At 39.0% G+C, this 27,615-nt stretch overlaps 1 protein-coding gene across 4 annotated transcripts in view; it reads left to right on the top strand.

The window, feature by feature from the left end:
- The window catches only part of DTHD1 (death domain containing 1), an 85,776-nt gene that overhangs the window by 41,866 nt on the left and 16,295 nt on the right, over nt 1-27,615 (top strand). For 3 of the 4 annotated variants that reach the window (XR_007517686.1, XM_049886376.1, XM_049886377.1), the window contains exons 6-8: nt 3,657-3,821; nt 5,294-5,583; nt 10,954-11,198. Coding sequence is in view for 3 of the 4 variants with exons in the window: in XM_049886376.1 (XP_049742333.1) it covers nt 3,657-3,821; nt 5,294-5,583; nt 10,954-11,198 (700 nt within the window). In the remaining variant the exon portion in view is untranslated. Of the gene's footprint in view, nt 1-3,656; nt 3,822-5,293; nt 5,584-10,953; nt 11,199-24,860; nt 25,471-27,615 lie in introns of those variants that run through there. The other variant, XM_049886378.1, reaches the window with a different exon arrangement.

Below are 27,615 nucleotides of genomic sequence, written 5' to 3'. Positions count from 1 at the left end.
TGAAATAAGTCAGTCACAAAAGGACAAATACTGCATGAGACCACTACTGTAAAAACTCATGAAAAGATTTACATAAAGAAAGAAACATTCTTTGATGGTTACTAGGGAGGGGATGGGTGGGGGATGGAAAAACACTTAATACACAATAGATAAGTGTAACTTTAGTGAAGAGTAAGACAGTACACAATACTGGGGAAGCCAGCACAACCTGTACAAGATAAGGTCACGGTAGCTCCATAGATACATCCAAACTCCATAAGGGGCCGAATTGCTGGGCTAAGGGTTGTGGGGACCATGGTCTCATGGAATATCTAGCTCCATTGGCATATCATAGTTTATACAGAAAATGTTTTATGTTCTACTTTGGTGAGTAGCATCTGGGGTCTTAAAAGCCTATGAGCCGCCATCTAGGATACTCCACTGGTCTCACCAAAGAATAAAGAAAACTAAAGACACAAGGGAAAGATTAGTCCAAGGAACTAAGGGACCACATCTACCATGGCCTCCACCAGACTGAGTTCAATACGACTAGATGGTGCCCAGCTAACACCACTGACTGCTCTGACAGGGATCACAATAGAGGATCCTGGACAGAGCTGGAGAAAAATGTAGAACAAAATTCTAACGCAAAAAGAAAGATCAGACTCGCTGGCCTGAAAGAGACTGGAGAAACACTGAGAGTATGGCCCCCAGACACCCTTTCATCTCAGTAATGAGATCACTCCTGAGGTTCACCCTTCAGCCAAAGATTTAACAGACCCATAGAACAAAACAAGACTAAGGGGGTGGACCAGCCCTGGGGCAGGACCTGGAAGGCAGGAGGCAAAAGGAAAGCTGGTAATAGGGAACCCTGGGTGAATAACGGGGAGTGTTGACACGTTGTGAGGTTGTTAGCCAATGTTATACAATAATGTTTGTACTAACTGCTTGATGAGAGACTATTTTGTTCTGTAAACATTCATCTAAAATTCAATAAAAAAATTTTGCTGAAGTATCATTCAAAAGTGGCTGCAGCAGTACATTGACAGAAAACTGCCAGAAATTCAAGCTAGATTCAGAAGAGGACATGGAACCTGGGATATCACTGCTGATGTCAGGTGGATCTTGGCTGAAAGCAGAGTATAACAGAAAGATGTTAACCTGTGTTTTATTGGTTATGCTAAGGCATTCAATTATGTGGATCATAACAAATTATGGATAACATTGCGAAGAATGGGAAGTCCAGAACACTTAATTATGCTCATGAGGAACCTGTATATAGATCAAGGGGCAGTCATTTGGACAGAGCAATGGGATATTGCATGGTTTAAAGTCAGAAAGGTGTGCATCAGGGTTGTATCCTTTCTTCATACATATTCAGTCTGTATGCTGAGCAAATAACCTGAGAAGCTGTGCTCTATGAAGAACAGGGCATCAGGATTGGAGGAAGATGCATTAACAACAACCTGCGCTATGTGGATGACACAAACTTGCTTGCTGAAAGTGAGGAGAACTTGAAACCCTTGATGATCAAAGACCACAGCCTTCATTTTGGATTACACCTCATCATAAATAAAACAAAAACCCTCACAACTGGACCAATAAGCAACATAATGATAAGTGGAGAAAAGATTGAAGTTGTCAAGGATTTTATTTTACTTGAATCCACAATCAATGCCCATGGAAGCAGCGGTCAAGAAATCAAAAGACGCATTGCATTGGGCAAGCCTGCTGCAAAAGACTTCTTTAAACTGTTGAAAAGCAAAGATGTCACCTTGAAGACTAAGGTGCACCTGACCCAAGCCCTGGTGTTTTCAATCGCCTCATATGCATGTGAAAGCTGGACAATGGATAAGGAAGACCGAAGAAGAATTGACACCTTTGAATTGTGGTGTTGGCAAAGAACATCGAACATGCCATGGACTGCTAAAAGAGCAAACAAATCTGTCTTGGAAGAAGTACAGCTAGAATGCTCCTTAGGATGAAGGATGGCGAGGTTATGTCTCACATACTTTGTACATGTTGCCAGGAAGAATCAGTCCCTGGAGAAGGACATCATGCTTAGTAGAGTAGAGTATCAGTGAAAAAGAGAAGCACCCTCAAAGAGATGGATTGACACATTGGCTACAACAGTGGGCTCAAGCAGAAGAACAAATGTGACGACGGTGCAGGACAGGGTAGTGTTTGGTTCTGTTGTACGTGTGGTCACTATGAGTTGGAACCGACTCGGCGGCACCTAACAACAGTTACGAAAGGGCACCACAGACAGCTAAATGATCATGACAATTTACAGTCTCTTGGCCTATTAATTAAAATTCCAAAGGGAAAGAATGAATTGGCTGGCTTTTAGAAATTGGTTTACTATTAGTCAAACCAGATCTGATTGTGGGCAATTGTCACATGGTACATATAACTGCCTCTTTCAGGGACTTTAACTAGGGTGGGTTAAGCAAGGAGGGGGGTTAGACAAGAAAAGTTAACTGACTGATATGTCTGCTGTAGGAATAAGATGAGAATATCAATACCATTTATGTTGTTAGGTGTGGTCAAGTTGGCCCCTGACTCATAGCAACTCCACGTGACAGAGTAGAACTGCTCCATTAGGTTTATTTGGTTATAATCTTTATGGAAGCAGATCACCAGATCTTTTCTTTGGCGGAGCTTTTGGATGGGTTCGAACCACCAACCTTTAGGCTAGCAATTGATTGCAAATCACTTGTACCACCCAAGCTCCTTAATGCCATTAATACTACAGTAAGACCTGTGAAAACCAGAACCTGTGTAAGGTGGAAACCTGTAAGAGAAGGAAAATTCAAATATTTTCCACTAAAATGAGAGATAGAAAAGTGGTGGAACTGTACCCTGTCAAAGGTGAAAAGCTTGTGAGACCCGGAAAAAGAAGGTAGTCCTCTCGAATTCTGGTTCTCACAGGTCACTATACAATTACAAGTGCTTTACAAATATTTAACTCATTAAATCCTATGATGTAGGTACTATTATTAGTCTCATACAAGCCCCAGGCTCTGAACCTAGGTAGTCTTGCTTCAGAATCTGTGGTTTTAACTATTATGCAATAACAACATTCTTGGCTGTGCTGGTTTACATGAGCAAGTTTGTAAATGTTTTTGTGTGTTCCTTTTTAACCTCTTTTGCCACTAGTAGAATGCTTCTCATTCTCCATAGCCCATCTTGAATATCAGTATTTGCACTTTGCGAGCTCCTTTGAGCACTTCCTTCTATTCCTAAACAACTGTACATTCATTTAATTATTGTTCAGGTTAATTCGTGCTATATTTAGATGTTGTTGCTAGCTGCCGCTGAGTCCATTCTGACTCATGGCGGCCCCATGTGTGCGAGTAGAACCGCTCCGTAGGGTTTTTAAGGCTATGACCTTTTGAAAGCAGACTGCCAGATCTGTCTTCCCAGGCACCTCTGCGTGGGTTTGAACCACCAACCTTTTGGGTAGTAAAGGGAATGCTATAATACACTGAGCTTCTGTAGGGCAAGGGCTCTGAATTTCTCATCTTTGTATTCCTGGTGCATAGCATAACGACTGGCATGTAGTATTTGCTTAATAAATTGTTACCGGATTACTCATTTAATGAGAGAATGAATGCATTTAATATGATTCATGTTAAGTAAAGTTCACCAGTTTCTCTTCTGCTACCATTATATAGGAGAAAAAGTGTTTCCGTAAGAAAACCTGGGAGCAATGCCTGTGAATCTTTGAAATTACTAGGATTCAGAAGCCGAGACGGTGGTTGGTTTGGGCTTGATGACGTTGTGGTGAGAACCATGCAGAGTGGCTTGGTATCATTTGACTTGTTCGAACACTTAGAGAGGTAACGTAATAAAAAAAATAGTAAACAATAAAGGTTGATAATACTGTATTTTGGTAGTGCATAATTGATGTTACAGAACTGGAATCATGAGACTAGATTTATATCCCTGATATAGGAGTATGAGGAGTCCGATGTATTTAAAATGCAAACCAGAACTGCCATGAATATGCTAATTCCAATTTCATTCATGACAGTTTAACAAGTGCTTTTGAGAACCAGTCATAACTTAGATTTGTATTTACAGGCTTTCTCCAACTCCAAAATAGTTTTAAAACAGCGCCTTCATTTCTGAAATTCCATGGAGACAGTAATTAACTGTTCGTACTGTGTTCATCTCATAGCTATGTATCTAAAACTCAGTTTATTTCAGTGCCCTCATTTCCGTGTTTTCTAGACAGCATTATGAGAAGAGTTTTAAGGTTCATGAGGAATAGACACTCATAAAGATCGGGCAATCATACATATAAAGATAGCATTTTGATTTCATAATGGAGGATCTACATCAGCAATTGTCTTAGACCAGCTTCCCTAGCAACAGAATCTGAGATGCGAACGCTTCTGTGATTTAGCGAAAGGCACCCTCAGGTGAATTCTGTAAGGGAATGAAGGGACCGAATAGGGCAAGGGAAGAAATTAGGCAAAAATATAGTTTCGGTTGAAGCCTAACTTCATCCTGATCGCCTTAGGGAAACTCTGGAGCTTCAACAGCACTGCCAAGGAGTTTGGCTTTCTAACCCTCACTGTTCAGTGGTTGCCTGTGGGTGCCTGGCTGCCCTGGATAAGGGGGCCCCCATAGGCCAAGAGAAATTCTTCAGAAGAGAATTGGGGGACGAGTGGTCCATTCCAGGGAAAGGAGTTCATCATAATGCCCTTACCAGACAGTGACAAGAGACACATAGTGATGACATGTATTCTGTATTCTATTGAGAGGGAATGGATTACTTGGGTCATTTTTCTCTTCTATCTTTTGATCTAATATTATTTGGTAATGCTTAATTAGGAGTCTCTGGGTGGTGTAAATGGCAAAATGCTTGACTACTAGCTAAAAGGTCGATGGTTTGACTCCACCCAGAGGCTCTTTGGAAGACAGGCTGGCAATCTGCTTTTGAAAGGTCACAGTCTTGAAACTCTGTGCAAGCATTATATGTTGCACGCATGGGTCACCATGAGTCAGGATCAACTGGCAACTAACAAGAAAATGCTAATTAAACATACAATTTAAAATATATTGCCATATTTGAGAACTGACCTGAAACTAGATGATTTCTATGCTTAAGGACATGTGTTTTACAACTTAATTTGATTTGAGCTGAGTTTGCAACTGCCCAGAGCTTCCCTAAAGTCATTAATGAATTTAACCATTTGGCCATCAGAATGCTTGATTTTGCAGGGAGTTTAGATGATAATGGCTCTTTTCTTGGGTATTATCAGATAATGCCGGATGTTGTTGAGTCTGTATTTTTCCCATACAGGTTTATTGTGCTTCACCTCTCTTCCGTTGTGGACAGTAGTCACCTGGTTTCTTTTGTGAAATCTTTAGAGGAAGCCACACTCTGCACCACTGCCTGCATAGTAATGAATCACCAGAAGGACAATCCACACAGAGCGGTTATTTTAGCGGTGCCTCATAAGGATTTAAACCAGGAGCTTAAACAATTGCGCTTGGGAGGGTTCAGTGGTCCTCCAGACCCTTCTCACTGTTTGCAGTTAAGAGAAGGAGAGCAACTGCTTTTAAGGTTTACTGGAAACATATTTGCTTCAAGTAAGTGTAAGAAAATCTCCTTCTATACTCTATGGGCTACAAGTCACAACCTTCAGAAGGAGTTTGCTAAACTTGAATTACTAATTAACGGGTCTGTTTTTTTTTTTTTGGTTTTTTAGCCCTTCCCACATGCCCTCAAGAATCTGTCCACTGTCCATCTTTTTCTCCCGTGCAGAAACACTAGCCCAGGACACCTTCACCTCTGACTGAAACTGCTGTGATAGCCTCCTACGTGGCCTCCCCTCTTCCAGCTGGGTCCAATCCACTTTCTGTATTGCCGTAAGAGAGAATCTCTGGGGGAATCCTGTCATCCTCCCTGATTAAAAAAAAAAAAAAAAAAACCCATTGCCATCCAGTAGATTCCAACTCACAGCGACCCTATAGGACAGAGTAGAACTGCCCCATAGAGGTTCCAAGGAGCACCTAGTGGATTCAAACTGCCAACCTTTTGGTTAGCAGCTGTGGCTCTTAACCACTTCACCACCAGGGTTTCCCTCCCTGCTTAAATCCTTTAAAAAATTCCTTATTTTACTTAGAATTAAAGTCAAATTTCTCATCATGGACTACAATGCCTTGCATTTTCTAGCTTCCATTTAATCCTCCAACCTTATCTCAAGCAACTCTTTCCCTCATATCTTATAATAAGTCTATATGATTATTATAATTATTTTTATATAGTCCTTGAATGGGCCAAGTTCATTTTGGCCACAGGACACTGTTTCCTCTCCTTGTAATGCTCTTCCTGCCACAATTGTTAACAGCTAATTCCATCTATCATTCTTCAAGTCTCGACTTAAGACAGAGAAGTCTTTCCTGACAACTTTATCTTAATTTGCCTCCTCCATTCATCCCCATATTTATCTAGTACTCATTTTGTTTCCATTATAGAAATGGTCACACTTTGAAGTTATTTTACTTGTATTTGTTTACTTAATTTTTGCTCATATACTTATGTTCCTCATGTAAATTTCCTGAGAGCAGTGACCATGTCTGTCTTGTTGTACTCCCCTAGCCTAGCACAGTGCCTGGTACATCAAAGGCCCTCAACAAATATGCAGGGATGAAATGAATAGAAGGCAATGCCAAAGGAAAGTAGCAGAATGAAGGAATATGAAAGAATGAGAGGTGGGAGAAGTGAGGGTAGGAATGAGGTAGAAGAGATATGAAGAAAAGGAGGAGAAAGGAGAACATGGAGAGAAAACAGCTGTGTGCAGGAAGAGAAGATAAAAGTCTTTGAGGGAATTGCCATCACAGCAGTTGCTTTTACATTAATTCTCTCTAACTCTTCCCCCAGAAACCCTGGTGGTGTAGTGGTTAAGTGCTACGGCTGCTAACCAAAAGCTTGGCAATTCGAATCTGCCAGGCGCTCCTTGGAAACTCTACGGGGCAGTTCTACTCTGTCCTATAGAGTTGGAATCAACTTGAGGGCAGTGGGCTTTGGGTTTTAACTTGCTCATGAGGCTCAGTGGAATTTAACAGGTGTGCGTGTAAATGTGGGGTGTAGGGGGAGGCGGGGATTCAGAAATTGGTTTTATGGGGATTTCTGGTCCTGGAGGCCTAGCTATAGCTGTAATAATGGTCTCTATTCATTTAAAAACTAATGTGTATCCCACAGAATGGAATGATGCCTACCTATATTCTCCATGATTCAGGAAATGGCCTCCCAAACTCACTGGCTCTTTGTTGCTTCAAAATGATGAGGTTTGAAGCCCAGGCTGCCCTATTTCTGGTATCTCAGGAATAAGTGGGACACAAAGTACCCCAATTTGAAGTCTCTCTTCCACTTCTATATTCAGGATCTTCTTCATCTGAGCCAGCTGACGTGACTTAGTGAGTGCAAAGGTATCTGAGAAAGGGGACAGGGAGAGACAGGAAGGAGAGGAAGGAAGGGCGGAAGAGATTTCTTCCTATTTAGCTTCCGGAGCAGAAACCACAGTGCACACCGCGGGACAATCTTTCTCATGAGAGATAGTCAAGAACCGGATGTGTCCCACCCGAACGAATGATACAAATGATTTTCCTGTAATACTTGGGACAGCCAGCTGTGTTTACCTACTTCCCTAAATAGGAGTGAGTTGTTATTCTTCTCATAGGCAGTAATACTAAATGTGCTATTGCCTGTAATGAGAAGTGGGGAGTGCCTACAAAAATAAGAGTGCCTTGAGATGGCCAGCACCTGTGCAGTTCCCCATGTAAGGGGTGGAAAAGAACTCATCTTCACTCAAGGAACATGAGTCAGGAAGAATGCCAGGATCATTTCTGCTTTGTTTTCCTTAATGTCTTAGTTACTTAGTGCTGCGTTAACACAAATATTACAAAGGAGTGGCTTTAAATAACAGATATTTATTTTTTCACAGCTTAGAAGGGCTCTAGGGTGAGGTCCTTCCTTGTCTATTTCAGCTTTTAGTAGCTGCCAGCAACCCTGGTCTGTAGCCCTGGGTTGTCTTTCATTCCTTGGCATTCCTTGGCTTGTAGAAGATTCTTGCATGGAGTCTGTCTTTCCCCCGTGTGTTTTGCTGTGTTTATTGTGGTCTTTTTATAATTCAGAAGTGATTAGGTTTAGAATCCACCCTACATTGGTGTGACCTCATAAACATAACAAAAGAAAATATATTTCCAAACAGGATCATATCCACAGGTACAAGGGCCAGGACATCAACACATGGTTTTTGGGGATACAATTCAATCCACAATATCTAGAAGCCCATGCTCAGATCTGGAGCCTCAGTGGATTTTTCAACACTTCAAAGAGTAACAAGACCCTCAGTAATAAGTTGATACCCTGTCCTTCCATTAGGACCTGGGGTAGTCTCTGTGAATATCAAAGAGATGCAGCCAGAGCCCTGTCTGGAAGATTCTCTCTGTCCCATTCCGCAAGTTATCTCTTACTGTATCTTCAGATCTCACCTCAATAATTAGGTTCAGGGAAGCTGTCTCTATTCTCCTTGATTATGTTTGTTAGTCCTTACTATACCTTTTCAGGAGCCCTGGTGGCATAGTGGTGAAGAGCTCAGGCTGTTAACCAAAATGTTAGCAGCTCAAATCCACCAGCTGCTCCTTGCAAACCCTATGGGGCAGTTCTACTCTGTCATATAGGTTTGTTATGAGTCAGAATTCACTTGATGGCACACAATAACAACATGCCTTTTCAGGGTCTACCATAGATACACTTTTCTATTTATCTGTTTAATTGTTTGACCAATGCCAGTTTCTCTGACTACAGTCATGTTTGAGAGGGTCTGTTCCTTTGGTGGGCACCACTCAAATCCAGCACCTAGGACAGTGCCTGGTAGCTAGAAAGAGCTCAGTGAGTACTTGTTGGAAGAATGACGACAGAGGAATAGGAAAGGACTTAACATTATAGTATTAAGGGTCATTAAAAGTACTTAAGTGTTAATTAGTGAATTTAGACAACTTTCCTTTGAGAAATGCCAAAATCTCTTAGTTTTTTATTGGTTTTCGGTATTTTTCTGGCTACAAGATAGCATGTGCTCCCTAGGGTAGAGCTCTCAGTTTAGCATTTAGGCTTCCTGTTGCATGACATCCAAGCCCCTGGTACACCCCAAATCCGGAAAGTGCTGTGAAGTACTTTACAAAATTGTATAAATTTTAGCTTCACTTGTAACAACCAGCAATGCTCTATTGCAGTCTGTGTGTCTAAAGTTGACTTAAATACCCTTTGACCCAGGGAAGTGATTTTTCCAGATATATGTGTAAGATGCTAGAATGATCATCTTTTATTCATTCACCAAAGACTCCCTGCTTTTATACAGTTATATTCTAGTGGTGGGAGACAAAGAATAAGCAAATAAATAAATAAAATGTACTACTTAACAGAGGATGAACAGTGTAACAGAGAAGAATAAAGGAGGGAAAGGATATAGGAAATCTGAGAGTGAATGGCAGAGACTCATCATCAGTTTTAAATAGAGTCATCAGGGAAGATCTTTTCTGAGAAGGTGACATTTAACCAATGGCTCAAACAAGGTGCAAGAGTAAGCCATAAGCCGACCTCAGGGAACTTTGTCCCAGGCAGAGGGATTAGCAAGTGCAAATGAGGTGAGGCAAAAGTGTGCCTGGTGTATTTGAGGAACAGCAAGGAGATTGGGATGGCTGATCAAAGAAGGTGAGAAGAGTGCTGTAGAAAATGAGGTGAGGACTGATCATGACTTGTAGGCCATTGCTGGGACTTTGCCTTTTATTCTAAGTGAAATGGGGAAACATGAAGGGTTTTCAATAGAGGAGTGACATGATTTGAACTTGTTTTCAACTGTGTTGAGAATAGACTGTTATGGCAGTGCTAGAAGCAAGGAGGTGAGTTAGTAGGGCCTCGCAATAAACCAAGCTAGTGACTCAGAGGTGGTAGAGAATGGGTTAGAGTATAGAAATACTCTGGGTCTGTGGTTCTCATAGGATTTTTCTGGTTCCCCAATGATAAGGTAATTAGCTTAGTAGATGGCAAAAAGTACAAAAAGAAAAGAATAAAGCAGGTAAAGAATATAGCAAGTCTCAAAGCAGGTGGAAGAGCAGCAATTTCAAATAGAGTCATCAGGGGTTATCCTAACCGTCATAGTAAAACTCCCACAAAAGAAAGGTTCCGTGTTCAGCAAAGCCCCAGTGTTTTCAGTGGGGAATTAAGAAGACATTTATCTTTCATTGTTTTGAGGAACTCCACCAGGTTTACATGGAAATTTCAGTCACATGAATCCAGTAACTGTTTCTCTTGTAATTTCCAGAATAGCAGTACCCATTTCTATGATGGTGAAAGTGTTCTTTATTTGCTCTATTCAGTAAGGTAGCCACTAACCCTATGTGGCTATTGAGTATTTGAAATGTGACTAGAGTGACTGATACATTGAGTTTTAATTTAATTTAACTTGAATTATTTTAAATTTAAACAGGGGTATATTTTTAGTGGCTACCATATTGCAGAGTGCAGTTTTAGAATGTCTATTGTGGGGTCATGATAGTGTTCGATATGATATGAATAGTTAGGGGAAAGGGAAAAAGATAACTTTTGAAAGGCAAAAATAATTTTCTGCTTCACCATTTTCTAAATATTGAAAGAACTGAAAATTTCCAGTAGTTTCTTGTTACTGCAAAATGGAATAGAAAAAGAAATTAAAAAATATACCTAGACGCAGACAGAGAACAGGTTGTCCAGTTATAGACAAGGAATCTTTTTATAATTTACATGGCCTCAGCCTATTGCTGCTGTCAGGTCATGTTTTGAGAAGAAGCAATGCTGTATTAAAACACAAGGAAGATTTAGCTGTATTAACAAATGAAATTATTACTTGCATTTTAAGAAAAGAGCTAAGAGAAAGTGGTATGCCTTAATAATAACACATGCATTTTGCTTCTATGTAGGCAATGGGAAGGATTATGGAAAAGACTACAGACTTATTTTTCACGTACAGAGAAAACCCAGACTGGACCTCCAACTCAAAGAGGTGGATGAATTTGGAAACTATAGCTGTCCTCATTACAAGGGAGCTGTTGAAGTTTATAAAGTGCCTAAAGAAAAGATAGTCCCTAACTTGGATCAATCTCTCACTCTGAACGAAAACCAATATCAGTTGCCAGTTTGCAAATTACCATTGAGCTTGCCGAAGGTGAGTTTTTTTACTTCCCTAGTTTCACTAGAAAAAAAAAAAAAAGTTACCATATTGTGTTAATTTTTCATAATTCTCTCCCACAATCAATACAGCAGGCATATATAAGGTTAAAAAAAAAAAAGATAAGAATAAAGGTAAACAATGGATAGGGTCAATTTTGTAGTGGTAGAATACATACTAGGATTTCCACTTCCTCTCGTATCAACTATTCTAACAAGGGCAGTTCAAGCTGATCTGGTCTGGACAGTATGTTGCAAATGACTGTAGATATAACATCATTCATTTTCTTGTAGGTGCTTCTGAGTAGCTGGAAAATCATTTATGAAAGCATTGGATATCATTTTAGAGCATATTACCTAAAGGACGTATCATGTTCTGAGAAGGAAATGACAGTATTAGAATATTTTTGTTCAGATTTACTTAGCAATTATACCAGATCTTGCATGCTTGCTTTATGACTTATTCTTATCTAAAATTCTTACTCTTATCAGAAAGTAGGATTATAATTGTTTCTCTAAACTTGTGAAACAAACTAATAAATAAATCTTATTACTATATATACAATGTCTTTCAGTGAACCAGGGTTTAGTACTTACAAACTGTATTCTTTTTTTTTTTTAGTTTTTTATTGTACTTTAGATGAAGGTTTACAGAGCAAACTAGTTTCTCATTAAACAGTTAATACACATATTGTTCTATGACATTTTGGTTAATAACCCCATAACATGTTAACACTCTCCCTCCTCAGCCTTAGGTTCCCTATTACCAGCTTTCTTGTCCCCTCCTGCCTCCTAGTCCCTGCCCCTAGGCTGGTGTGCCCTTTTGTCTTGTTTTGTTTTATGGGCCTATCCTATCTTTGATTGAAGGTTGAACTTCAGGAGTGACTTAATTACTGAGCTGAAAGGGTGTCTGGGGGCCATACTCTCAGGGTTTCTCCAGCCTCTGTCAGGCCAGCAAGTCCAGTCCTTCTTTTTGAGTTAGAATTTTGTTCTACATTTTTCTCCAGCTCTGTCTAAGACCTGCTACTGTGATCCTTGTCAGTCAGTGGTGGTAGCCGGGCACCATCTAGTTGTACTGGACTCAGTCTGGTGGAGGCTGTGGTAGACGTGGTCCATTAGTCCTTTGGACTAATCTTTACCTTGTATCTTTAGTTTTCTTCATTCTTCCTTGCTCCTGAAGGGGTGAGACCAGTGGAGTATTCTAAATGTCTGCTCACAGGCTTTTTAGACCCCAGACAATATGCACCAAAGTGGAATGTAGAACATTTTCTTTATAAACTATGATATGCCAATGGAGCTAGATATTCCATGAGACCATGGTCCCCACAACCCTCAGCCCAGCAATTTGGTCCCTCAGGGAGTTTGGATGTATCCAGGGAACTTCCGTGACCTTGCCTTACACAAGTTGTGCTGGCTTCCTTAGTATTGTGTACTCTCTTACCCTTTGCCAAAGTTACCACTTATCTATTGCCTATTTTGTGTTTTTCCATCCCTATCCCTCCTCTCCCTCTTTTTCTGTATAAACCTCTCACGAGTTTTTACAGTAATGGTCTCATACAATATCTGTCCTTTTGTGTTTGACTTATTTCCCTCAGCATAATGTCCTCCAGAATCATCCGTGTTATGGAATGCCTCAAAGATTCGTCGTTGTTCTTTATCATTGCATAATATCCCATTGTGTGTGCGTGTACCACATTTTGTTTATCTATTCTTCTGCTGATGGGCATCTAGGATGTTTCCAACTTTTTGCTATTGTGAACAATGCTGCAATGAACATGGGTGTGTATATGTCTATACATGTGATGACTCTTATTTCTCTAGGATATATTCCTAGGGGTGGGATTGTTGGATCATATGGTATTTCTATTTCTAGCTTTCTAAGGAAGTGCCATATCATTTTCCAAAATGGTCGTACCATTTTGCATTCCCACCAGCAGTGCATAAGGTTCCAACCTCCCTGCAGCCTCTCCAGAGTTTGTTATTTCCTGGTTTTTTGATTGATGCCTGTAATGCTAGGATGAGATTGTATCTCATTGTGGTTTTGATTTGCATTTCTTTAATGGCTAGTGATCACCAGCATTTCCTCATGTGTCTGTTGGCCGCTTGAATGTCTTCTTTGGTGAAGTGTCTGTTCATTTCCTTTGCTTGTTTTTTAACTGGACCATTTGTCTTTTTGTTGTAGAGGTGTTGAGTTTTCTTGTAGATGTTAGAGATTAGACCTTTGTCTGATTTGTAATAGCCAATTTTTTTTTCCTAGTCTGTAGGTTCTTTTTTACTCTTTTGGTGAAGTCTTTTGATGAGCATAAGTGCTTAATTTTTAGAAGATCCCAGTTATCTAGCTTATCTTCTGGGGTTTGTGTGTTGTTGGTTGTGGTTTGTGTCTTGTTAATGCTGTAAACTGTATGCTTAATAATAGATATAATAGACAAATTCATTTTATCGCTCCAGACAGAGGGCAAACCTCTTTTTCTTTAAAGAAAGTCAAAATAATTTTTCCACGCTTTTACCTTTCGGGTTATGAGAAGCAGAAATGTGTTTTCAAATGGGCTTAGATTTTTGTACCGATGATAAATAAATGAGTAAAGCAATTAATTTAACAAATATTTATTGAACTCCTGTAACAGATAACATGCTGTGCAAGGTGTTATGAAAACAGGGGGATGACACATGTCCTAAGGCTTTGTTATTCCCAGAGTAACCATTATCCACGAGTGGCTTTTGAGCACTTGAAATATGTCTGTTCTGAACCGAGATGTGCTTTAAGTATAAAGTACGTTCCAGATTTCGAAGACTCAGTTAAAAAATCATATTAATAATTTGTTTATATTGATTACATGTTGGAATGATAATATTTTGGTTATATTGGGTTAAATAAAACATACTATTAAAATGAATTTCACCTGTTTTTTAAATTTTTTTACATGACTACTGGAAAATTTTAAATTACATATGTGTGTCAAATTATACTTCTATTGAACAGTGCTGCCCTAAGGAATTTATAATTTATTAGAATATGGAAAACATGTACACAAAATTACATTAAAAGAGGGTAACTAATTATACTAATGGTATAAACATATACTAACAGCTGTTCAGAGAAGGGAAATGACTTTTTTAAAAGCTGAAATCAGTAAAAATTTCGCTGCGGTTGTGGCATTTTATTTGAGCTTCCTCAGGTGATTAGGAATTTGATCATTGGAAATGAAGAAAAAAGAATGTTAGACTGACAAAATGGAATGAGTTTGACTTGAAGTGGTAGGCACAGGGCATTGTAAAATCCGTTTGGCTTAGCAGGAATTCACAATTATTATAATAACAATTATACCAAGTTCTCATGGGCCATTAACTGTTCTTAATTGCTTTATATGCATTGTATCACTTAATCCTCACATCCTGTGAGGATTATCAATGGTTTCATTTTGTAGGAAACTGAGGCATAGAAATTTGAGGCAACTTGACCATGCTTTCATAGCTAAATAAATGGCAGGCAGATCTAGGATTCAAACCCAGAAAATGTGTTTCAAGAGCCCACTTGTTTAAGAATCACAGTGTCATATTGCCTCTTTAGCAAATAAAGCTAGGATCTCAGCCAAGGATGGAGTCCCTGGATGGTACAAATCATTAACGTATTTGTCTACTAACCAAAAAGGTGATTGTCTGAGTCCACCCAGGGGGACCTTGGAAGAAAGGCCTGGTGATCTACTTCCTAACTCAGCCTTTGAAAGCCCTATGGAGCACAGTTCTACTCTGATACACTTGGGGTCGCTTCATGACACATATCATTAATCGAAATCATTGTGTTTATTTGTTCATATATTGCTATTTGCCTTTGCCTCTTGAGAAAGCAAGCTCCATGAGTAAAGGGACCTTATCTATCCAGCTCATGGCTATATCTTCAATGATTAGAACAGTGCCTGGCACAGAGTAAGCACTCTAAATATTTGTGATTGGATGAATGGGGGGAGTTCTATGCTCGTATTAGTTTGGAAAGAACTATTGACTTGAAGGAATATTCGAATATTCTCATATCAACCATTTAGAGCCTGATTCTACAAACTCTTAAGTGACAGGCTAAGGAGTTGATTTGGTTCAACTTGAAATTGGGGGACAAGAAAGGGTCCAAGCAGGACTGCTCTCTAAGCTCCATGAGAGCAGGAATCTTTTTCTGTTTTGTTCACTTCTGAATCACAAATATCTAGAATAGTGCCTGGCATATGTTGCTTTGTTTTGTTAACTTCCTTCAAGTTGGTCCATAACTTATGAGACCACATATACAATGGAATAAAATGCTGCCCAGTTCGGTGCCATACACATGATTGGTAGTGAATTGGACCTTTGTGACCCACAGGGTTTTCATTGGCTGATTTTCAGAAGTCAATCACCAGGTCTTTCTTTCTAGTTCTTCTTAGTCTAGAAGTTCTGCTGAACCTGTTTAGCATCATAGCAAGATGTAAGCCTCCGCTGACAGATGGGTGGTAGCTATGCATGAGATGCATCTGCTGGGAATTAGACCTGGGACTTCTACATGTTGTTGTTGTTGTTGTTAGGTGCTGTTGAGTCCATTCCAACTCATAGTGACCCTATGCACATCAGGACAAAACACTGCCTGGTCCTGCACCATCCTCACAATTGTTGCTATGCTTGTGCCTATTGTTGCAGCCACTGTGTCAATCCATTTCATTGAAGGTCTTCCTATTTTTCACTCACCCTCTACTTTACCAAGCATGATGTCCTTCTCCTGTGACTGATCCCTCCTGATAACATGTCCAATGTATGTGAGATATGGTCTTCCCGTCCTTGCTTCTAAGGAGCATTCTGGTTGTACTTCTTCCAAGACAGATTTGTTTGTTCTTTTGGCAGTCCATGGTATATTCAATATTCTTTGCCAGCACCACAGTTCAAAGGCATCAATTCTTCTTGACTGCATATCCCTACACAGAATGTGAGAATTCTACCACCAAACCACCAGTGCCTTATTGGCATACGTTAGATGCTCAGTAAATGTTGGTTGAATGAATGAATGAATTCATTAAAAAAAAACCTTGCATATAAAAATACAAAAAAATTAGTACCAGAGGATTGACAGAATTGGTGGGATGGGCAGGGAAGGCTTCTCTGTGGAGATGCTTTTTGAGCTGAGGACCAACTAATGACAAGAAGCCCATTGGCCTGTGTGGCCAGGTGACCATTGCAGTGAAGGGAAAAGTCAGCACTGAGACTCTGAGATGAGAAGGAACTGCTAGTCAAGAATGAAGGGAAAGCCATCAAGGCTAAGCGTATGAACGAGGAGCAGAGAAATGTGATGAGATCTGAAAGATAGGTAGGGTCTTGGTGGTATTTCACATTTCTATATGATGTCTTGAAAATGCCACATAATCAATATTGCATGGGTGAAAAGAACAATGGTTTGCCTCTAAATCTTTCCTAAGTTGTGCCCCAAACATTCCCCTTCTTAAAATGTTCGAGTAAATTCAGTTTCAGCATGTGTTTTTTGTACTTTGACAGTAACAGGGCAAGTTTTAACAAACTCCCCAGATTTTTAGGTAGGAGGAATTGGGGCAAATGTCTCTTTCGTGCCTTTGGAATTGTTCCACATTGATACTATCTGTGCCCTCGCTTATCTGTGCGCTCTTGGACTTTGAATGCCTTTTATTAATACTTTCTGTTTGGAGACTTTCCTTTGAAGGAAAGAAGGGCTTCAAGTCTGACGGCCATTTTGGGTGGAGTCTGTTCATGGCTGCCGTTTCCCAGTAATAGGTAACCTAGATATTTATGTAAGCCATCTGGTGACCCAAGTTTTGCTTAGCCTGAACTTCCCCCTTTTTTATATATATCTTAACTCATGACACATGATTTCTAGGAAACAATGATATTGTCTCAACACCTACTTTCTCACCACATTAAATAACTTTTGCTGTGTCAAATGGAGGAAGTGTGCAGATGCTAGCGTGAGATTCATGTTGTCAGAATTACCACCTTCTCGTCACTGTGGAGTTTCATTGCCAACTCCCTGCATCACCACGGATGGCTTTTTTCTATATAATTTTTCTTCTAACCATATGAAAACCCAAAGAACAATATTGGATAAATAAATGAGAAGAGTCACAGCTATTTAAAAGTTTTATATTCACAGGCACTTCAATTTCACTTATGGTTTTCAGCTGCAATACTTTATAAAATTATATTAGGGATCAAAAAAGAAAACATAACTTACTACCCTAATGCTAGTTATTAAGAGAGCATGTTAGAAAAGTAGATGTTTGGAAAAAACTCTATAAATCACGTTTTTTTTGGGAGGGGGGTAGGAATAGTGAATTCATGGGGATTTCCCTTTCATCTTCCCCTCCCTTTTTTCCTTCCTCTTTCCTTCTTCTTCTCCTTCCAGCTCTCCCTCTTCCCTTTTACCTTCCCTCTCTCCTTCTTCCTCTTTTTTCATTCACCCCTCCTTCTTTTTCTTCGTCCTTGATGCCCTATCCATAAAAGGGAAAGTGTTTTTTCTGCTGAAAAGAGAGGTAACTAAATGAGGAACTGAGTACTGTATTGTCATATGGTTTTTATTTTATGGTTCTTTCCAGTAACAGAATCAGTAAAATATTAGATAGAGAGTCAGATAGATAGATAGAAGGAGTTGGTTTATGTGATTGCACGTGAGAGCAAATCCAAAATCTGTAGGCCAGGTGACAGGTTGGAGATTCCTGTAGTCTTGTATCTCAAAATCCATAGATCAGGAGGTGGAAAGAAAAAAGTGGAAAAGTTCTGGCAAGATGCCTATTTATAGTCTAGAGGCAGGATATTCCCCAAGGAAAACTCCCTTTTTGCTTTTAAAGCCCTCAATTGATTGTATGAGGCCCACTCACATTAAAACGGAGGGTAATCTACTTAAAGCCAACTGATTTAATCACAGGTAACAATTTCACAGCAGCATCTAGACAAGGGTTTGACCAAACAACTGGGTACCAGAGCCTAGCAAAGTTGAGGCATGAAATTAACCATTAGAGCTTTCAAGAATTATTTAACAAAAGAAATACATATATTCTCACCCATCTGAGGATATTTAATAACTAAAAAAGGAACCTTTTTTGCATTATATCTCTTAAAATTGTAACATGTAATAAGTTAAAAATGAAGTTCACTAACTCAAACTATTTTCTAGCTCATGAACTCATAATATTTTTACCTTCCGTATATATATCTATGAACACTCCAAATACCAAATACTAATTAAATGACTCCAGCACTCATCTGTCAGTTTGTCATACTGTGGTGGCTTGTGTATGGCTGTGATACTGTAAGCTATACCACTGGAGTTTCAAATACCAACAGGGTCACCCATGATGGACAAGTTTCAGGGTAGATTCTAGACAAGGACACACTAGGAAGAAGGATCTGGCAACCTACTTCTAAAAAAATTGGCAAGTGAAAACCTTGTGAATAGCAGCAGAAAGAACATTGTCTGATATAGTGCCAGAAGATGAGCCCCTCATGTTGGAAGACACTCAAAATATGACTGAGGAAGTGGTGCCTCCTCAAAGCAGAGTTGACCTTTATGATGTCGATGAAATAAAGTTTTCAGGACTTGTATTTGCCGAAGTGGCATAACTCAAAATGAGAAGAAACTGCCACAAATATCCATTACTAATTGGAATGTGGACTATACAAAGTATGAATCTAGGAAAATTGGAAATTGTCAAAATGAAGATGGATATCCTAAGTCTTAGTTAGCTGAAATGGGCTGGTATTGGCCATTTCGACTTGGACAATCATATGGCCTACTATGCCAGGAATAACAGATTGAAGAGGAAAGACATAGCATTCATTGTCAAAAAGACATTTCAATGTCTATCCTAAAGTAATACAATGCTGTGAATGATAGGATAATATCCAGACGCCTACAAGAAAGACCAGATAATATGACTATTATTCACATTCATGCACCAATCTCTAATGCCAAAGAAGAAGAAATTGAAGATTTTTTATCAATTTCTGGGGTCCGAAATTGATCAAACATGTGATCGAGAGGCATTGATAATTACTGGTGATTCGAATCTAAATACTGCAAACAAAGAAGAATCAGTAGCTGGAAAATATGGCCTTGTTGATTGAAATGATGTGTAAGATTGCATGACAGAATTTTGCAAGACCAACGACCTATTCATTAGAAATACCTTATTTCTACAACATAAATGGTGAATATATACATGGGCCACACCAGATGGAATACACAGGAATTAAATCAACTACATCCGTGAAAAGAGATGATGGAGAAGCTCAATATTATCAGTCAGAACAAGGCCAGGGACTGAAAGCAGAACAGACCATCAATTGTAAAAAAAACTGAAGCTGAAGAAAATTAAAATAAGTTCATGAGAGCCAAAGTACAACCTTGAGTATATGCCACCTGAATTTAGAGACCATCTCAAGAATAGATTTGATGCATTCAACACTAATGAATGAAGACCACATAAATTGTGGGATGACATCAATAACATCATACATGAAGAAAACAAAAGGTCATTAAAAAGACAAGGAAAAAAAAGAAAGAAGACCAAAGTGGGTGTCAGAAGAGAATCTGAAACTTGTTCTTGAACGTAGAGTAGCTAAAGTGAATGGAAGTAGTGATAGTAAAAGAGCTGAACAGAGGATTTCAAAGGGCTGCTAGAGAAGAGAAAGTAAACTATTATAACGAAATGTGCAAAGAACTGGAGTTTGAGAACCAAAAGCAAGGAACACACTCAGAATTTCTCAAGCTGAAAAAAACTGAAGAAAAAATTCAAGCCTCCAGTTGCAATATTGGAGGATTCTATGGGCAAAAAATTGAATGAATCAGGAAGCCTCATAAGAAGATGGAGGGAATACACAGAGTCACTTTATCAAAAAGAACTATCCAATATTCAACTATTTCAGGAGGTAGCATATGATCAAGATAGTATTGAAAGAAAAAGTCCAAGCTGCACTGAAACAATGGCAAAAACAAGACCCCAGAAATTGATGGAATATCAATTGATATGTGCCAAAAATAGAAGCGCTCACTCGTGTATGCCAAGAAATTTGGAAGACAGCTACCTGGCCAACTGACTGGAAGAGATCCATGTTTGTGCCCATTCCAAAGAAAGGCGATTCAAGAGAATGTGGAAATTATCAAACACTATCATTAACATCACACACAAGTAAAATTTTGCTGAAGGTAATTCAAAAATGGTTGCAGCAGTACATTGACAGGGAACTGACAGAAATTCAAGCTGGATTCAGAAGAGAATGTGGAACAAGGGATATTATTGCTGACGTCAGATGAACCTAGGCTGGAAGCAGAGGATACCAGAAAGATGTTTACCTGTGTTTTATTGACTATGCAAAGACATTCAACTCTGTGGATCATAACAAATTATAGGTAACTTCGCGATAAATGGGAATTCCAGAACCTGTACAATGACCAAGATGGAATTGTTCAAACAGAACAAGGGATACTGCATGGCTTAAAATTAGGAAAGGTATGTGTCAGGGTTATATCCTTTCACCATACTATTCAATCTGTATGCTGAACAAAAAATTTGTGAAGAATGACTCAGCACCAGGAGAAAGATTCATTAACAACTTATGATATGCACATGACACAACCTTGCTTGTTGAAATTAAACAGGACTTGAAGCACTTACTGATGAAGATCAAAGCCCACAGCCTTTGCTATGGGTTACATCTCAACATAAAGACACAAAAAATTCTCACAACTGGATTAATAAGCAACATCATGATACATGAAGAAAAGATTGAAGTTGTCAAGGATTTCACTTTACTTAGACCCACTATCAATGCCCACGGAAGTAGCAGTCAGGAAATTAAACAACATATTGCATTGGGCAAATCTGCTGCAAAAGACCTCTTTAAGGTGATAAAAAGCAAAGATATCACCTTGAGGACTAAAGTGCGCCTGACCCAAGCCATGGTTTTTTCAATTGCTTCATATGCATGTGAAAGCTGGACGACGAATAAGGAAGGCAGAAGAATTGATACCTTTGAATTATGGGGTTTGCAAAGAATACTGAATATACCATGGCCTGCCAGAAGAACGAACAAATCTGTCTTGGAAGAAGTACAGTCAGATTTTTCCTTTAAAAGCAAGGATGGTGAGGCTTTGTCTCGTACTTTGGATGGGTTATCAGGTGGGACCAGTCCCTGGAGAAGGACATCATGTCTGCTAAAGAAGACTGTCAGAAAAAGAGAAGAAGACCCTCGATGAGATAGATTGACACAGAGGCTGTAACAATGAGCTCAAACATAGCAATGATATTGAAGATGGCATAGGACTGGGTTGTGTTTCCTTCTGTTGTAAGTAAGGGTCGGTATGAGTTGAGTTGGAACCAACTTGATGGCACCTAACAACAGTAACAACAATTAAATGAGTACTGTATGTGAGGCATTGTGTAAGGCCTGAAAAAAAAAAAAAACTGATAGTAATACAAGACAACGTCTTTGCTTTCAAGGAAATTACAATTCAGATCAGGAAATAAAGCATAAACTTTAAAAGTTATAAAACAATGCAAGAGACAAATAATAATTGAGTAAAGCATACAGCAGTATCACAAGGCAGGAAATGATGACAAATTGACAAATGAACTGCTGAGATTGTAATTGCAAGGCACATCAGACAAAGGAGTGATCCCTGTGGATTGAAGTGACATGGGGATGCTTCACAAAGCAAGATGGATTAGACAATATTTAGGACCTAGACAGGGGCAATGGGTTCCTCACAAGATGGGCGATGTGAGATGAAAATTTCAAGTGGCAAGGTGTAGGAAGTGTTTCAAGAAAGTCCAAGAAATACACCAGTCTGGCTTGAGTTGAAGATTTGGAAAAATGATATTAGAAGGAAGATGGGGAAAGATTATAGACGGCTTTGAATGTCTTACTTAATGTGAACCAAATATGTCTGACATTGTTATATCGGGGCCTTCTGTCAAAATTTGTTAAAAAAAAAATTAGATTGCTCTCCTGACACAGAAAATGTACACATGACACAGGTACAAAGTGGGGATTCAAACCAAAGACGCTTAGCATATGAATAAAAAAAGTGCCTCATTCATTGGAATTCTTAGAATTGATGTAGCTAGTGTTGAGGATGGAGAAGTAGGTATCCAGTAAGATTTTAATGAAGTCTATCTTTTATCCTATATGTAATGGCAAAACCATTGGAAAATTTTAACCAGGTGGGTGATGATCAAGTTTTATGTTAGCAATATCACTGCTGCAGTCTATAAGGATAAGTTAGAAAGTGGTAGGCTTAGCAACAGCAAAATAAGGGGCTAATGAAGTAGTCCACTGAAGAGATGGTAATGGCTTGATGTGAGATCATGACAAACTGAACCAGCTGCTGTCAAGGTGATTCGACTCATAGCAACCCTATAGGACAGAGGGGAACTGCCACACAGTGTTTCCAAAGATCAGGTGGTGGATTCGAACTGCCAATCTTTTGGATAGCACGCAAGCTCTTAACCACCAGGGTTCCATGACACCATAACCACCATGACAGTAAGGATGGAAAGAAGAGAACAGAGTTGGAAAGAGATTCAGGACTTGGGATCAATAGGACTTAGTGATAGAATGAATGTGTGTGGGGTTGGGAGGTAGGAGGGCATTGGGAGATAAAGGAATTGTGGAGAAGGGGCTTCTTAGAATGGCTCCCAGGACTCTGGTTCGAGCTAATATTCTATAATACAATATAGTGTTTTGTTGACTTTACTTTGGAAGTATTATTTAAACTTGTGTTTCATTTCTACTCCCTCTAATATTGCCTTATCCTATGAATGACTACAGCTTTCTCTTTGAAAGCCTATCACCAGCCCCCTTTTCTGCTTTAGGCTACTTTACACATAACTAACAAGGTGATTTTTCTCAAAACAAACATAATTATGTCACCCTTCTCCTAAAACTTCTCATTTGGTACTAGAATCTTTACTAACCAAAGTCCAAAATGCTTACCCTGGCATAAAGCCCTTCAAAAAACTCCCACAACTTCCCCTCATAGCTTCTTCATGCTACATTTCTCCAGCCTATCCATCTTTTGCCCCAGTTCCACTTAAGGTCTCACTTCTCTAATGCATTATGGTCTTACCTGCCTCATAGTCTTTGCCCATGAACTTCTCCCACAGCTGCCTTTCTAACTCCACACTTAGATCTAGTATCATCTCTTTAGAAGAAGCCTTTAAATTTCCCAGGCAGAATTATGCACAACACTGTATCTGTAACCAAAGCCCTTTATATACCAACTGGTAGTCTGTCCCTGGGTGGTGCAAATGGTTAGTATGCTTGACTGCTAACTGGAAGACTGACATTTCAGTCCACTCAGAGGCACCTCAGAAGAAAGACCTGGGGGTCTACTTTCAAAAAATCAGTCATTGTAAACCCTTTGGAACACGGTTCTACTCTGACACACATGGGTTGTCATGAGTCAGAATCGATTCAACTAGAAATGGAAAAAGTCGTCTATTATAATTTTATGTATATGATAATAAGGATAATAATAACAACTAATACTTATTGTTTATTCCCTGCTAGTAACTTGGCAAAACATTTACACATATTAACTACCTACTGAAGAGGTGGGTGGTTGAAGAAACAGGCACAGAGAGGAAAATTCTTCCAAGGGGAAATCGCTAAAGCAAAACTGCTTTTGAAACCCAAGTTTGTTGATTCCAATGGCAGCATTCCTAATCATTATATCCTACTAACTCCTTTGTGACTGAGTTCCTTGGGACTGGGAGCATAGCTTATTCAGTTTTATAATCCTATCTCCTAATATGCATTCAATAGTGTTTTGTTAAATTATTCGATGAGTACATAAACACATGCTGGGGAAATTGATAAAGCAATTGAAGTTGGAGTCTTAGCTGACAAAAGCTCTACCTGTTTCCTTCCCAGTTAAGTTATACTTAGCAGAAGCCTTTCATGACTTGAAAGAAGTGACTTATGTGTGGGGATTTCACGCACTCTGACAAGATCTGAGAGGAAGATGTTTGTGGCTGTCCAGGCCTTTCCCAGCAACCTTTGTATCAGGAAAGGCTATTCATGTTTATAAACCAAACAAACAAAAATGAACAAAAAAAGACCCATAAGGAAATTAAAAAAAAAAAAAATCCATTAGAATATTCTAGAAAGAATTATGCACAGAATTAAATAGACATAGTGACAGACCTTCTGTATTAACAACAAGCTGTTGGGATTATAATCTAAAACTCAAACAACGAAGGGTGGAGGTTGAAGGTTATGCAAATTCTAAGTGTATCCTCTGATTTGTGAAGCTGCATTTATGAGTCAAAGGCATCAGATTTTGCCAAAATTACTTGGAAAACTGAACAAAGTTTAAGCATATTAACATTTATAGAGAGCTTGCCAAATGCCAAGCATGTTTGAAGTGCTATATATACATTATGTCATTTAATCCTCACCACAATCCCATGGAGTACATAGACTGCTTTGCATATGTGGTGGATAAAAAAATCAAACTTGTGACATAAAGTTAGAAACCAGATTTAGCTCTTCCAGACTGTTTTTGACAGTTTTTCTTTGTTACCTCATGTATGTATTCCTTATATATTTCCTGAATGACTCAGACCTTGCTCACTTTATATTTGCTGCCATCCCTGACCACCCTTTCCTTCTGTCACAGCTCCTTAGATTCTGTGGGGTCTCTTGAATTGACACACCTGGTTAGAAGGAGACTAAAGCTGTCTTCTTTTGTGACTGAGTTTCTCAAGCGCTGAATCATATTTAATATCTTCACCTTGAAAAAAGGCACAATCAGATCAAAGTCTTAAAAAGAGTAACTTTCTAAGAAGCAATTAAACATAAAACTGGCTGCATCAAACTTTGCATGGATTTAAAACCAATAAATAGCTGAGCTGAGCAAAGATGCCCAAACCTCTTTGGGTAGGTGTGGATCTGCATTGCTTCCAGAATTGGTAACCGACTGATTTCATGTCCAAGTCTAATCTTAAGATTTCTTCCTCAGAGGGATTCCTCTGGGTCAGAACTTCTTGCTCTGGGCTCTGTTCCTATCTTGTTTCACAGTTGCCTTACTTCTCTGCGGCTTTATGTTGGTCTCCAGGCCTTTCTAAGTTAAGGCACTGCCTTTTGTTGTATGAGCCAAGCATTTCTGCCCAGGGCTTGTGGAAGTTCTACACTGAGGTTATAATACTAATAGTATCTATGAGAAAACAACAAGAGGGTATTGGCTTTGATTAATTTATTTTAAAAAGCCTTTTTAGGCAGATTTCCAAATGCACATAAAAATGGAAGATACGATGAGCCTGTATGAACTTATCACCTATAACTTCCTCTCATTCTTTCATCTAATCCTTGTTTTTTGTTGGTATATTTTAAAGCAAATCAATATTTCAGTATGTTTCTTTAGCAGGTAAAAGCTTAAAAAAATAGCCATAATACTATCACTACACCCAATAAAATTAGCACTTATTACTTAATATCATCTACTATACAGCCAAGGAGCCCTGGTGGTGCAGGGGTTAAATGCTCAGCTGCTAACCTAAAGGTCAGTGGTTTGAACCTATTAGAGGCTCTGCAGGAAAAAAGACCTTGTGATCTGCTCCCGTAGATATACAGCTTAGGAAACCCTGTGGGAGAACTTCTACTCTGTCCTATAGGGCCACTTTGAGTCGGAATTGACAGTACAACAACCATAACTATATAGGTCGTGTTCTACATTCACCTAACGACTCAATGTTTTCTCTTTATAGTTGATTCATTCAAAAACAGAGTCCAAATAAAGTCCACACGTTGCATTTGGTTTGCGTGTCTCTGCCACTGTTTGTTGAGTTCTCAGTGTAGGGCACACCGTTTATAGATGTAATCTCAACCTATCCTCACACACTTCAAAGGTAGGGGCTGCAGTGTCTGTTTTACCAGTTATTAAGAGAGTTTAGATTGCTTGCCTCAGCTTACACAACTGCACGGGGGCAGAGGCTGTATTAGAACTCATGGCCTCAAGTCTTTCCTCTAAACTTATATGCTTTTCCTTCTCCTTCTATTCCTTGAGCAAGCCGGGTCCTTGCTTTATATCTACCGCTTTTAGCACTATGTAATATTGCCTCTCATATCATTTGTCTCTTTTGAGGCTCTTTCAAAGAGCTGGTGGGTGGTTGTACTTTCTGTTGAAACTAAGGTTTGGAATAGAGCAGTCATAACCTTGCATGGGGGTCCCTGGGTGGCGCGAACAGTTAATGCATTTGGCTGCCCACCGAAAGGTTGGAGGTTTGAGTTTACCAGAGGCACCTTGAAAGAAAGGTCTGACAATCTGCTTCCAAAAAAATCAGCCATTGCAAACACTATAGAGCGCAGTACTACTCTGACACCACAGGGCCATGAGTCATGGAGGATCCTCTGTTTACGTGGAGTTTTTCAGTTCCAGAGATAGGTGCCAACTTCCTCTGTTGCCTAGGTTTTAAATGCTTACGTCTGAAAAGCCCAGTAAGTTCCTCCGTTTCATCTGTGTAATGACATCAGATCTTAGCTCATTTTCAGGGCAAAGGAGATAACTCCCATTATTGCTTTCGTAAGATGAAGATTTCGGCTTTCTCTGACTTGGGTTGAGTTCCATCAACTCCCTTGTTTTTGTTGGTGATTTATCAGGTGCCTTCAAAATGTTATCTCCATAGTTTTAAAAGGTAAAAAGCACTTTCCATACATTTTTACAAATGAAAGATATAATTTCCCGTAAATAAAAGGAGATCTGTGGTTATACTCCTTTATCCCGAATTTTAGATTTGCTGGTGATTTATTTATTTATATTTTAATTTTAGAACAATACACTTACCAGCTTTAAATAAAATGGATTCATATGGTGAGATATTTATTCTCTTTTTAATCCTCTCTGATGCTTCAGGATAAACCTCAGCTTGGTATTAGTATGGCTTCACATCTTCCTAATACTGGCTAAGCTCCCTTTTTAACAAGCAGAGAGCAGCTTCAGGCTCAAAGATTTTGACCGACAACAGAATTTAATAACATTTTTTTGTTTCAATTCTGTTTAAGTTTTTGTCTCTGTTTATAAAGTGAAATCCTTTTTCAACTTAAGGTTGAAATATAAAAGTATCTTTAAAAATGTAATTATGTAGGTAAAATATACAAAGTAATTTAATAGAAAAATTATTAAATACACTCAGTCTTCATCTGTTGTTATCTGATACTTGCATTTACAGCAATAGTAAAAAAGTCTACTATCTATTTTGCATAAAAACTGCATGTCTGGCAGTAATGAACACCAAGGTGTGAAGTGAGAGTAATGCAGACTGTGATGGCTAAGGTTATGTATGAATGTGGCTGGGCTAGGATTCTCAGTGGGTTAGCAGTTATGTAATGATGTAATTCAACAGCTATGTAATTCTGTAATTTGGCAGTGATGTAAT

Source organism: Elephas maximus, chromosome 5 (genome assembly GCF_024166365.1).
Source record: "Elephas maximus indicus isolate mEleMax1 chromosome 5, mEleMax1 primary haplotype, whole genome shotgun sequence".
In the NCBI taxonomy this organism is placed as follows: Eukaryota; Metazoa; Chordata; class Mammalia; order Proboscidea; family Elephantidae; genus Elephas; species Elephas maximus.
Note: the sequence above shows the minus strand (reverse complement) of the source record. Positions and strands in the feature narration are given on the sequence as shown.